The 14,127-nt window shown below is 42.5% G+C and overlaps 1 protein-coding gene across 12 annotated transcripts in view; it reads left to right on the plus strand.

Moving 5' to 3' along the window:
* ANO1 (anoctamin 1) overlaps window positions 1-14,127 on the plus strand; it is a 166,204-nt gene that overhangs the window by 60,722 nt on the left and 91,355 nt on the right. Inside the window, exon 1 of one of the 12 annotated variants that reach the window (XM_039356885.1) lies at window positions 1,111-1,132. The exons of the other annotated variants lie outside the window; for them this stretch is intronic. Within the exon in view, the coding sequence (XP_039212819.1) occupies window positions 1,114-1,132 (19 nt within the window). The 5' untranslated portion in view covers window positions 1,111-1,113. Of the gene's footprint in view, window positions 1-1,110; window positions 1,133-14,127 lie in introns of those variants that run through there. 12 annotated transcript variants of the gene reach the window in all.

A 14,127-nucleotide genomic window follows, 5' to 3' on the forward strand; every position in this document is an offset into this window, starting at 1 on the left:
CCATATTTTGAGACAGAATATTAGGGTAAACATCACTTTCTGGGTCTAGCCTTTTTACCCATCCTTGAGTGGTCTCAGCTTAGAAGGACACTGAGCTATATAGATAGAGATATGCAGACTCATGTTCAGGAAGCAGAAGTCTGGGTGGGTTTGCTTTTAACTAGTTGTTGAAATATTAACAGAAAGGAAGTAAAATTAGCCTTCTGGAGAAGTGGGTACTTTCAGAGTATGCACATCACAATTGAGAAAGCACTGCTCTATATGACCTGCGTATGCATTTTAGAATAGCACTTCCCTAGAAGAAATCCTGGTAGAATCAGATGGGATTTAGGGCTTTAAAGCATTTTATGTTTTGCACTTCTTAAAATGTGCTTGAATGAAAATATACTCAAAGCTACAAGTCCACGTTTGGTCTTCACGGAGACTCTGTTCCTCTCCAAGGTGTTCTTACTTTTTTCTACACTCTTCAAGTAACAAACTACTTTCTCTTTTTTTTTCTGTGAAAGATTTTTAAAAGGGGGGGGCAGTAAATTCACCAGGCATTCTTAGTTTTTTTTTTTTTAAATGTAGAGGAATATTTTCAGCTAACTCCTAGTTATTAATTCTTAACAGGCCACTCTGTGTTAAGAACCAATAGTCTTCCTAATGAAAGCAGGTTAGCACACTTATTTAGGGTTGCACCCAAATTTGAAAAAAAAAATGTTTAGGATTCCCTTTTCCTTAGGTTCACAGCTTTAAAAAGAGAAATATTTTCTAGAAATTTTCAAGTTTCCATTAGCTAAATAACATTACTTATATTAGAGGTATGTAAGCATGGAGGTAAAAGGTATGAACTAATCTTTCAAAATATGTTCTGTGAACCTTTGAGTTCAGTGCTAAGTAATCGGTATGCAAAAATATACTCTAGTCTAGGCCCTAACACTTAATAATGTTGCAATCTCCCACAGCATTTTAATGTAAAAAGAGATGTGGCTTATTAACAGGCAAGCAGAATGTCTAACCTGTTTTCCAGGGATTTGTGCTGATGTCAGCATGGGAGAAGATTTACGCATTACTTTACATTTGTTACCCTTATCAATAATGATATTTGGCAAAGGTTTGGGCCTGAGCTTAATGCATTTTACCATGAGAGGTGAGTCAAAGCACTTCATTTGGAAGATGATGTAAGCTATCTCTCTCTCTCTCTCTCTCTCTCTCTCTCTCTCTCTCCCCCCCCCCAATTGAAAGACAAGATTACCATTCCTCTCTGACAAAAACATATTTCAAAAAGTTGAATCAAAAGATGTAATGGATAGTACAATAGCAGAAAAAAAATTGTATGCATGTTGAGTTATGAGAATACAAAGCAACTTGGAACTCTATGTATTCACCAATAGAAAAAATAAAGTACAAGTGAAAGCATCTATCATATAGTTGTGATGATTTAAATCTGTCCATTTTTCAATTTTTTTATTTTTTAAAAAATTTATTTTTTATTTATGTGGAAAATACATTTTTCAGTAATAAATTATAGAGTATTTGACACATGTGCAAGACATTATTATTTTCTGTATCTCTCTGCTACTATCTAGTGTTTATCCAGATTTGTGCAACCTAGGTTTGTCAGATTTATTACTGTAGATATCCTTCTACGAATAGGATGTAGGCATATTGATGAAAACAAGCAACTGTGTTAGATATTCATAAGTATCAAGATAAAAACTATCACCTGATTTGAAGGCCTGATTCCAAGTAACAACTACTTTAATGACAGACTGTGCTTAATAGGAGATGGCAGTACTTTGGAAGTTGTCTTTTAAAAGCAATCCCATTTAGCATTCATTATTTCTTAAAAAATACTAGGAGTGTCATGGCAAGAAAAATCTCCTTTGTTTTTAAAGGGAACAGTTTATATAAAAGAATATGTTGCAGATAATTAGAAAAATGATTTTAAGCCACCCCACCCCCATTCAGGAGCAAGAAGGTGTCAGAAGACCATTGAGTTCTTGATTCTTCATATGATCAGAAAAAGATGTTCCCCCTCTATCTGTCTCAGGAAGCATCATTCTCAGAGCACTGCTATTCCCTATTCATCTTCAGTAGATTCAATTTCAACTCTTTACGTTCACTTCAGGAGTTAAGATGCTAGATGAAACTAGCAGAAGTTTTGGAAGAAGGAATCACGTTCTGTATTTTTCCTTTGCTACTTTTTACCTTGACCAGGTTTTTAATAAGTTAACATGTTAACATGTATCTTTCTCTCTTTACAATTAAATTTTAGCACCTTTGAAGAAGACTATCATCTGAATAATAGAGAAAAGAAAGTACCTAAATACTCTGCCATAACCTCTCATCTTTGAAATAGTTATTTGTTTCCTTAACTTTGTTTGTTTGTTTGTTTCCCTAACTCTTCATTATTTGTTCAATCCTTCAATTACTTAATTCCATCAAGGATATAAAAAGAGGCATCCTTCCATGAAATCCAGGATTCATGAATCCAGGATTCATTGTCTCACAGTGGCCAAACAAAGGCACTTGGGAAGCTGACCAGCCTGGACTAGAGGACCACTTGGGAAGCTGACCAGCCTGGAATTCTACTTTAATGCTTCTTCCCAACAACCAGTGTGTTTGGCAAGCTCTCTATGATTCAGGAGGTGGTAAAGAGCAATTGATATTCATAGCCTAATCCCCTTCAACATCTTTAATCTCCTTTTAAAATCATCCAGTTGGGACAATTACCACAATTATTAGAAAATTCCCTGGTTTAAATCTAGGCTGAATGAAAACATTTTCTTAATCTATCTGCATTTAATTTTAAAGAATGATTAGAAATTCAAACACTATGAATGAAGAACTTTCCATTATCAGTGCCTGTCTGTTATGTCTTCCATTTTCTCCTTCATTTCAAACTAAAAAGTTCTAATTGTTGTAGCTATTTTTAATAGAGGAGTTGTTCCAAGCACCTAATAATGTCGATTTCATCTTTATTATTTTTTACTGCTGTACAATATGTAAAACTTTTTAAAGATGTGGTGACCAGAACTTACACAATATTCCAAATATAGTCGGACCATAGATTATATCATATCAACAGTTATATTTCCAGTTCCTGGTAATTCCAAACATAGAAATTGCATTTTTTAAAAAAAAATAGCTACCATATGTACTATATTGGCATTTTCATAAACCTGTCTACCATGACTGCAACAATTTGCATTAATGTATATACTGCCATATACTTACAACAAAATCAGAGTAGGTACAATTCAACTTGGAGCCCTCTCTTTTTTTAATCTCAAAGGTATAAGGTAAAACTCAGGAAAGGAGGTTGTCTCATTTTTTCAATTGCATATATTGAAATTCATACTAGTTTTTAATGAACATCTTCAACTGGGCCTTGATCTTTTAACTCGGCTTTTGACTCTTGTTACTAATGTACTGTGCAACCATCTTGGCAGTACATTGAATATTGTGCATCTTCTTCACTGTTTTCTTCACTGGCTTAGTTTCTTGGCATAACGTAATGATTTATTTATTTTACGGTATTAAAATGCATTTATCTTCTCCCTGTATCTAAGTCACACAAAGAGACAAATGGAATTTTTTAAAAATAGGCATATTTAAAATAACAAATATAACAGAAAATATTGGCAACCACCAACAGATGCAAAATGTTAACGAGGTGCATCTTGAATTGCTGGGGGCAGGAGATTCCAAATGTAAGATGTCATCATTGAAACGGCTAAGCTAAATGTTACCAACCAGTATATTTCTGAAGATAACAACCCTTTCATCTGTCACGAATTTTCAGTTTGTTCACAAGACTCAGTAAAAGCAAAAAAAAAAAAAAAAAAATCCTGAATTTTCTGGTTTAGTCTTTCCCAAGTTTGTGTCTCCAGATATGTTAGACTACACTTAGCAGAATTCTCTGATAACATGACTGACATGCCTGCAGGATATCACTTTGGAGAGATCTGCCCATATCAGACTAGTTTTAGTTGAAATCATATTTGGGCTTTTTTCTCCTAAATAATAGGTTTATTAATTAATTGATTTAGACATGCATTCTTTTCACTCTTACTTCTTAACTTCGTGTAAAAGTACAGCTATTTCCGTGTTTTCTATTCTTTCCTTACAACTACTTTGGAAGACCTCATATTTTATTTTTAACAGAAATGGAGATAAAACAGTGACATATGCTCAAGAAGGATATGCATGTTTGTATAAACAGGGGACTGGAAGTTTGCAGTCTATCCGGAACATGAATAAGATTTGGAGAAGTTTCATTATTTTAATGCATCTGCTTCCCTGCTTGGCTGGAATGAACTTTTCTAAAGAAAACTAAAAAGCCAGACATTAAAATGATAGAATACAGTACTATATACAATTTATATGTGTTGATTGTGTGCGCCTGCCATGTAGAGTGAAAGAAAGAAAACATTGTAAAGTAGGCTGCCCTGGCTAAAGGTGCCAGCTAGTGTATTAAGTCAAAATTTAGCCCATGTATTCCATCACTTCTCTTACCCTGATTTTCAGGACCTCTGCTGAAAAATCAATTTATGTAAGGATAAATATTCTGAGAATTCAGACTTTGCTTTTAAAACTAAGTGTAGCTCAATATGCATTAATATTCTGAATAGTGATTCTAGATATGTGAAAATGGTTGTGAATAATGTAGTCGTGAATATTTGTGAATCTCTTTAGGCAATATAGTGAGCAGAGAAGTATATATTACTAGGTGTACCTAGTATTAGTTGTTGTGTACCTGATTCACAAGAACTGCACTTTTCTCCAGCAGGATGACTGTAGAATCCAAATGGATGGGTTCTATGACGGCCTTCCTGCCTGGCAGACTGGGTAAAAACTTCGGCCACACCCCTTCCTTTGGGCGTGACCCCAGTTTTGACTCAGTCTCGAAGCCTGGTACAAGTGCGAGAGGCAGCTCTCAGAACCAAACGAATTTAAACTCAAAGAGAACAGAAAAAAGGAATCCCCTCTTCTTCCCTTTGCAAGAGAAACTTCCTGGCAACGATTAGAACTGAGAGAGGCAGCCAGGATTGGCGGACTCGTGAGTGGGGCTAGCTGGGGAGGCTCGGAACGGGCCGGATCGCTCGCCCTTTCTTCCGGCCCGCCGAGCAGCTGTTTGGCGCGGGGGATCTCACCGGGTTGCGCGTAGCCCCCCGGGCCCTCCCAACAGCTGAGCAGCCTGGCCGAGGGAGCTGAGCGCCGCTCGGCGCGAAACAGCTGAGCCGCGCGGGAAGCGGCAAACCAGGTCGCCGCTCGGCTGCGATCAGCTGAGCGGCGCGATAGACAACGCGGCAAGAGCAAAGCCGGCGCTGAATTTCCTTCTATCCAGAGGAAAGGCGCAGCCCCCTCATGACTAGAGGAGTCTTCCTGATTGCAAAAATCAGGATCCGCCATTGTTTTTGAACCTCGTGGATATCCGGGCTTCCATTGGGAGGCGTGGCTTCTTCCCCATTCGCCATTTTGGAAATTGATCTTCCCGCCGGTTCCCCTTGGGGGCGGGGCCATCACCCGGACTCCATTTTCCGGCAAACAAAGGGTTTTTTCCCTTGCAAGGATCTGAGGTTACCCAAGGAAATTGAGACAGAGGAAGGAAGAGGGAAAGCAAAAAGAACCGTTTTCCTATCGTGGTCTGTTGCCACAGCCACAGACTGGGGGAGAGAGAGAGAGATATAAACTGCACCTTGTCTGGACTAGGTGAGGAGGTGAGGAGGAATATTCTTCCCTAACTGTTCCTATAGTGGCCTTTAGTCACTGCCTGGCAGGATCTTCTGTCCAAAGAATCCTGTCTGTCCGGCCAGTGTTTGTATAGGCAGAGGAGGGCACAGTCCCAAGCATCTGCCTCTGATCTGCGTACCTCATTCCCCCATCCCAGGCACTTCCTACTCGGGGTGTCTGGCACAATGGCAGACAATGTCTCGTATTCAGTCACACAGGTCCCTCAATTGTCCCCCCCACAGCAGCAGCGAAAACGCAGATCCTCTGAATCAGAGGTGGGGGGGAAGAAGAAAGCTAAAACAAAGCACCTTACTCAGAAGGGACAGTCTAGTAATAGTAGTAAAGTTGGAAGGGACCTTGGAGGTCATCTAGTCCAACCCCCTGCTCGGGCAGGAAACCCTACACCATTTCAGACAAATGGCTGTCCAGTCTCTTCTTAAAAACTTACAGTGTTGGAGCATTTACTGCTTCTGGAGGCAAGCTGTTCCACTGATTAATTGTTCTCACTGTCAGGAAGTTTCTCCTTAGTTCTAGGTTGCTTCTCTCCTTGATTAGTTTCCACCCGTTGCTTCTTGTCCTGCCTTCAGGTGCTTTGGAAAATAGCTTAATTCCTCTTCTTTATGGCAGCCCCTGAGATATTGGAATACTGCTATCATGTCCCCCCTTGTCCTTCTCTTCGTTAAACTAGACATACCCAATTCTAGCAACCGTTCCTTATATGTTTTAGCCTCCAGTCCCTAATCATCTTTGTTGCTCTTCTCTGTACTCTTTCTAGAGTCTCAACATCTTTTTTACATCGTGGTGACCAAAACTGGATGCAGTATTCCAAGTGTGGCCTTACCAAGGCATGGAAGAGTGGTATTAATACTTCACGTGATCTTGATTCTATCCCTCTGTTAATGCAGCCTAGCACTGTGTTGGCCTTTTTGGCAGCTGCAGCACACTGCTGGCTCATATTTAAGTGATTGTCTACTAAGTGATTGTCTAAAACGGCTGAGCGAGAGGCTTTGAGGAGACATTTGGCTTTAGAAAGACAAATTAGCAGGGCACAGAGAACCAATGCCAATGGGACAAATTTGGTTTCCCCTGTCCCAGTGGCGGCACCCAGCACAGAACCTACTGCCGAGGAAGTGCTCAGGACTTGGTCTCCTCCTGGGGAAACTGAACAGTTAGATTCCTCCAATCCCTCCTCACCAGCTTCTTCTCCCTCACCCGACCACACTCCAGCGCCTCACCCCAGCGACAAAGCGCAGGAGAACATATGGTCGGCACAATTTCAGGCATTCATGCAGGATGCATTCTCCCAATTCATGGCTTCCAAAGGGCACGTGGCCTTTCACACACCCCGTAAGGGACGAGCTAGGCCACCCCCTACCAACATCTCTGAATCTTCCTCTCAACTAGGAGAGGGTGACTCAGTAGATCTTGACATGTCAGACATGCCCCTATCGGAGGACGAGGAAACCGCACCTGGCCTCTTTAACCCAGCGCTCCTAAAATCACTCCTGATAAAGGCAGTTTCCACAGTCAGCCTAACATCAGTACAGGATGAGAGGCCATCGACAAGCAAGGAGGCCAACCCTCTATTTGCAAAAAAGGTCCCACAGGACAAGTACATTCCATGTGCGGAGGTCTTCATGACCACGCTGGAGGAACAATGGTCCTCACTTGCAAGCCCGCCGGCACCTAACAGCGCGGAGAGGAAGCTTTTCAACCTATCTCCCTCCTTCTCTAACATGTTAGAGGTTCCCACTGTAGATAACCCCTTGATCTCATTATTCTCTACCTCCGCGATTCCAGGAGACATGGCGGAGGTCTTGAAACCTGAGGAGAAGAAATTTGAACACTCCTTCCGGCGTTCCCACATGGCTGCAGCCTGGGCGGCCAGAGCAGCCACCTCATCATCATTCTTCGCGAGGGCCTGCATCATGTGGCTGAGGGAACTGCAGGGCACGGTGCCTCCAGACCAGGTCAGAGTACACCAGACATTGGCCAAACTCCTCGCGGCCTCTCAGTTCATGTCTGACGCTTCACTGTACGCAACAAAGTATGCGGCAAGATCCATTGCGGCCACAGTGGCCTCGCGTAGGCTACTGTGGCTCAAAAACTGGAAGACAGACCTGAGGTCCAAATGGCGTCTCTCGACGTCCAAATACAGTGGAGAGGCCCTATTTGGTTCCATTCTGGATCCACATGTCAGCGAAGGCAGAGACAAGAAAAAAATCCTAGTACATCCATCAAAGAAGTTAGACAGGAGAGGCAGTCAGGACTTCCGGAGGCAGGGCTCCCGCCCAGGAAGCCCCTGGGAATGGAGGCAGCCCTTTCGATCAGGGCAATCCTGGGACTGGCCCAGAGGCTCACGATCCTTCTACCCGAGACAGGATCGAACCCAGGATCGCCAAAGCCCGGGAGCCAGGGGCCAGTTCCAGTCCAGACGCCCATATAGAGGAGCGGGAGGCAGATCCTTTAAGCGTACCAAGTGACGCCAAACAGGATACACCCATCGGGGGTCGGTTAGGAAATTTCACCGAGGTCTGGGAACAGACCACCACCGACGCCTGGGTCCTGGAAACGATCAGGCATGGCCTGACCTTAGACTTCTGTTCTCCCCCTCCAAACCGGTTCATCAGATGTCCCATCTCCAGAAGAGTACACAAGACAAGGCTGATAACTTTGGCCATAGCTCACCTCCTGTCAATTCAAGCCATAGAGAAAGTACCAAAGGAAGAGGAAGGAAGAGGATTTTATTCTATCCTCTTCGTTATCCCAAAGACATCAGGAGGGTGGAGAGCAATCTTGGACCTGAAGGGCCTGAACTATTTCATAAAGTACAGGAGGTTCAAGATGCACTCCCTAAAGTCCATACTAGCCAGCGTCAGGGAAGACGATCTACTATCCTCAATAGATCTCACAGAGGCGTACCTACACATCCCCATCCACCCCAGCTACCGGAAATTCCTCAGATTTACCTACGCGGGGCGACATTACCAATACAGGGCATTACCCTTCGGACTGTCGTCAGCACCAAGGGTATTCACAAAGATCTTAGCTGTACTAGCGGCCCATCTCAGGTTGATCCCGGTTCGCGTCCAGTTTTATCTGGACGACATCTTGATCCAGTCCAGATCTCGGGAACAAGCAAGGGCAGATCTCAAGACCACAATCCGAACCCTACAGGGGCACGGATTCTCGGTCAATCTAAACAAGAGCCACCTCATTCCCTCAAGGAGACTGCAACACCTGGGCGCGGTGATAGACACGTCACAGTGCAGGGTATTCCTTTCCCAGGAGCGACTGATCAGCATATCCAAGCTAATCCACCAAATTCAAAGGATCAGGAGAGTGCCCTTGCTACAACTCTCGAAGCTCCTGGGGAAGATGATATCTTGCATGGGCATCATCCCATGGGCAAGGCTCCACTCGAGGGAGTTGCAGTGGTTCCTCCTACCCTACCAGAGGAGGAACCTCAGCACCTCCAACAGGAGTGTGCTGGTACCAGCACAGGTGATGAAATCACTAAAGTGGTGGCTATCCCCCACGACACTCAAGGGGAGCATATTCAGGGAACCGAACAGGGTCACACTCACGACAGACGCGAGCCTGTTCGGATGGGGAGCCCACCTGGGAACACAGATAGCACAGGGCCAGTGGGGACAGAAGGACCTGTCACACAGCATCAACTGGCTAGAGCTCCGGGCCATACACCTGGCCCTCCGCCATTTCTCACACCTAGTAACGAGGAGGCACGTCCTCGTACTAACAGACAACGTAGCAGCCAAGGCACATGTAAACAAGGAGGGAGGAACGAGATCAGTGGAACTAATGAAAGAAGCATTGGCTCTGGCTCGGTGGGCAGAAGCCAATGTGAGTTCCATCAGAGCGGAACACATCTCAGGGGAGACAAACACCCAGGCAGACTCCCTGAGCAGAGCCAAGGTGGACCAGTCGGAATGGCGTCTGGACCCGGCTCTCTTCGAGGAGATCTCCCGGAGGTTCGGACAACCGCACCTAGATCTATTTGCCAACCACAAGAACACACAACTCCCCAGGTTCTTCTCCAGATTCCCGTCCCCGGGATCGGAGGGAACGGATGCTCTCAGGTGCCGGTGGCCGGCGCAACTCCTGTACGCCTTCCCACCGCTGCCACTAATACCGGCAACCATACGCAAGATGATCGTGGAGGGCGCAGAAATGGTCTGCATTGCCCCTCACTGGCCACGGCGCCCGTGGTTTGCCGACCTCGTGGACCTTTCGATATCACCTCCGTGGAGGATTCCCCCGGACAGGGTAAAACTCAGTCAGGGCAAGCTCGTACACCCAGACCCCCAGTGGCTACAACTAGCCGCTTGGCATTTGAGCGGCAAAGCTTAACTAAACAATCTTATTCTGCAGGGGTGATATCGATCATACAGGCATCACGAAGAGCGTCCACTAATAGGATTTACGACGCTACATGGAAGGGATTTTGTAGGTGGTGCGCTTCGCTTCACCTAGACCCGACCGCAGTATCTATACCCAATATCCTAGATTACCTATTGGAGGGTCTTAATAAGGGCCTGTCAGTCAATACTATCCGCAGACAGATATCGGCCCTCTCAACTGTACTCTCCTGCGACAACTTAACTTCCCTAGCACAACATCCAGCGATTAATGCCTTTTTAAAAGGGGCATCTAACACAAAGCCCCCAGTCATACACAGGTACCCGTCCTGGAACCTGCCTAAGGTCCTTCTAGCCTTGACATCAGCACCCTTCGAACCTCTTGAAACATGCTCACTCCATCACCTATCACTGAAGGTAGCTTTCCTTGTGGCAATTACTTCAGCAAGGAAAATCTCAGAACTAGCAGCACTGTCAGTAAGGAAGGATCTGTGTACCTTTTTCAAAGACAGGGTCGTTCTTAGACCAGACCCGACCTTCATCCCGAAGGTAAATAGCATCTTTCACAGATCTCAGGAACTTACGCTTCCTGATTTCTGTCCAAGACCCAAACATAGGCTAGAACACAGATGGCACAAGCTAGACGTACGGAGAGCACTGTGTTTCTACGTGAAACGCACCTCGGCTTTCCGAAAGACTGAAGCATTATTTGTGTCCTTTCAACCATCAACTATGGGAAAGAAGGTATCTTCTTCCACCATAGGCAGGTGGATCAGAGCCTGCATAGCGCAGACCTACGTCTCACAGGATTTGCCAGCACCCACTCAGGTGACTGCCCACTCAACTCGGAGCGCAGCCACATCTGTGGTGGCGTAGAGGTTAGAATGCAGTATTGCAGGCTAATTCTGCTGACTGTCAGAAGTTCGATTCTGACTGGAAAAAGGTTGACTCAGCCGTCCATCCTTCCGAGGTCAATAAAAGGAGGACCCAGATTTTGGGGGGCAATATGCTGATTCTGTAAACAGCTTAGAGAGGGCTCTAAAGCACTATGAATCAGTATATAAGTCTAAGTGCTATTGCTGTTGCGCAAATGAATAATGTTTGGGATCAATCATTTCACTGATTTTTATAATGATTATGAATAGTTTTGTTTCATAATGTTGTAAGATGGGCATACTTATTTAAAATATTAATAGATAATGATAGTGTAATTCTTGCATTTGAACAGTCTGCTATTTTTTTTCTGTTTTGCTTTTATGCCGATATACTTCAAACCACATTTTCGCTCAAAGCCAAATACATAGATCTAGCTTAGAACATAATATCAAACTAAGACTTAAGACTATATGAATGAGTCTTAAGAATCCTTTAGCTTGCATTTCACTCTTCACCTCCTTGATTTCTATCAAACATAATTTATCCATTTATTGATTTGCGTTTGCCTTGTGAATCAGGATCGGGAGGCACTGTTTGATTCTGTTTATAATTCAGGTTTTAAGGAAATCAGAATTTGTTTGTTCATGTAAAACTGTGAACTGTGATTTGTTTTAGACCTAAAACAGAGAAAGAAAATAATAAACTATTTGTACAAGGAAAAATGAGTTAAAAAAGGGAAAACACAATATCACCAAAATATGATTTTGGTGGGAGATTTGAATTTACTCTCAGAGTTTCCTGATCTGTTTATTATAAGAACTGAAAGAATAGCTAATTTTTGTCTTTTCTCTTCTTTGCTATACCATAACAATGACTTAACTTAGTATCTGATTAGCATAGGTATAGATGTTAAAAATAAATTTACTTATGTATTTCTTGAAGTAGTCCTCAATATTGTGAGGAAAGTTAATTTGTGAAAAGAGAAAAAGGAAAAGATTTGCCATGTTCAAATATTTTGCAAATTTTAGTAAAGCCTCTTTTTTCAGTTTATTTTCTGCTTCAGTGGCATGGATAGCAAAATCCTATTTATTACTACTACTACTACTACTATTATTATTATTATTATTATCCTGTTGATTCACTTGAATTCTTTTGAAGTAGAATAGATATGAATATACCAAGTTCTCTGCTTATTCTAACAATTGCATTCAGATCTTATTTTTCCTCTCTTTAAAAAATATGGATTCTTAAAAACTTTATGCTTGGATATCAAATTGTAGGAGCTTTGTAAAAGAATATTCACAATTGAGGTCAGTCCCATGAGAAATTTCAAAAACATTTCTACTCTAGTAAACTTTTCATTTGGCACAGTTTTGTTTTTAATTATAGTACAAAACAACTTCATCTCAGTCTTCCCATATTCAGATATTTTCAGTTTACCAGATATGTTCAATTGTGTCCAGTTCTTAGAGACTGCCTGGACAAGTCCCTGCAGTTTTCTTGGCAAGATTTTTCAGGAGTAATTTGCCTCATTCCTAAGACTAAGAGAAAGTGATTTGACCAAGGTTATCCAATTGGTTTTGTACCTAAGGTGGACTAGAATTCACAGAATCCCAGTTTCTGGTCTGGTACCTTAACCACTACACCAAACTGGCTACACCAAGTCCTCATGTACAGTTTAGATGAGGATTGTTGTTCCCACAAGATGCAAAACTACTAGGACTTTGAGTACATTTCTCTGTCAGTAATTTTAGAGCAAACAAAATGAATTTGCATGGGAATGTTTATTCACTATGGTAGTCCCAAGGGTGCTTTTTCAAGAGGCAACTGGACTTTCTTAATTTTCTTTGAAGATGTTTCACTTCTCATCCAAGAAGCTTCTTCAGCTCTGATTGGATGATGCGGAATGGAAGGATTCCACCATCCAGTCTTGAGTGAGAAGCGAAATGTCTTCAAAGAAAAACAAGAAAGTCCAGTTGCATCTTGAAAAAGCACTTTTGGGACAACCATGACCTGGATGACTGAGAATCTCCATAGACATTAGTCTAGTCCTTTAACCATTAAACTTATTTACTTATTTACCTACTTTTCTACTATTCATACATATACACATGCAGGTTCTTCTTTGCTTCATGCATTATTGCTGCTGCACAAGTTGCACTAGTTACCAGTCATCTTCTGGCTGCAATTCAGGGTGCAAGTAATCACCTATAAAGCCCTTCATGGTTGCCTCTTGAAAAAGCACCTTTGGGACAACCATGACCTGGATGACTGAGAATCTCCATAGATATTCACTATGGTAAGTATTTTGTCCTTTCAAAATCAATCAAATTTTGATTACACAGTTGTTGGTACAATCAAAAGAGCATGTCTATCATGCCTTGCTAGACTATTTAGCTAGCTGCTGTTAGAAACAAAATGCTGGAATTTCAACTCATACAATTCCCAGCCAATATGAGAGATGAAGCCAAAACAGCTGACAGGCAATGAGTTGGAGAAGGTTGATCTCATTAACAAATAGTGATTCTTGTACATCAGGGGTGTCAAACTGCTGGCCCACGGGCCAGATGTGTCATCCGGAAGCCGCACCCACCCCATTGCCAGCAATGGCAAAACCGTCCCGATACGTTGCGCGACATCACCTGATGTCGTGAGTTTGACATGTCTGTTGTAGATGGTTCAGTGGCATGAAGGAGGTAAAATACTAATTTATCCTTTGCAGGATTGGTATTTATATTGGAAAATTTGAGATTTATTTATTTATTTATTTATGAGACATATATACCGCTTTAAGTGCAAGCACTCTCTAAGCAGTGTACACCAGTAAGCAATGTATATATATATTTACATTGCCCCCAACAATCTGGGTCCTCATTTTACCTACCTCGGAAAGATGGAAGGCTGAGTCAACCTTGAGCCGGTGAGATTTGAACCGCTGACCTGCTGAACACAGTCAGCTAAAGTGGCCTGCAGTACTGCACTCTAACTGCTGCGCCACCTCGGCTCTTATTTTTTTTTCCTTAACCACCAATATTTTATGGCTGTCTTCACTGTTATGTGGTGCAACTGTTTGATCAGTATTTTACTTACCTACTTTAAGAATAACTACTTTAGGCATATCAATCAAACATTTTACTTTTAGATGAAACAA

This window comes from Crotalus tigris, unplaced genomic scaffold (genome assembly GCF_016545835.1).
Source record: "Crotalus tigris isolate CLP2741 ecotype Arizona unplaced genomic scaffold, ASM1654583v1 scf7180000018831.1652172, whole genome shotgun sequence".
In the NCBI taxonomy this organism is placed as follows: domain Eukaryota; kingdom Metazoa; phylum Chordata; class Lepidosauria; order Squamata; family Viperidae; genus Crotalus; species Crotalus tigris.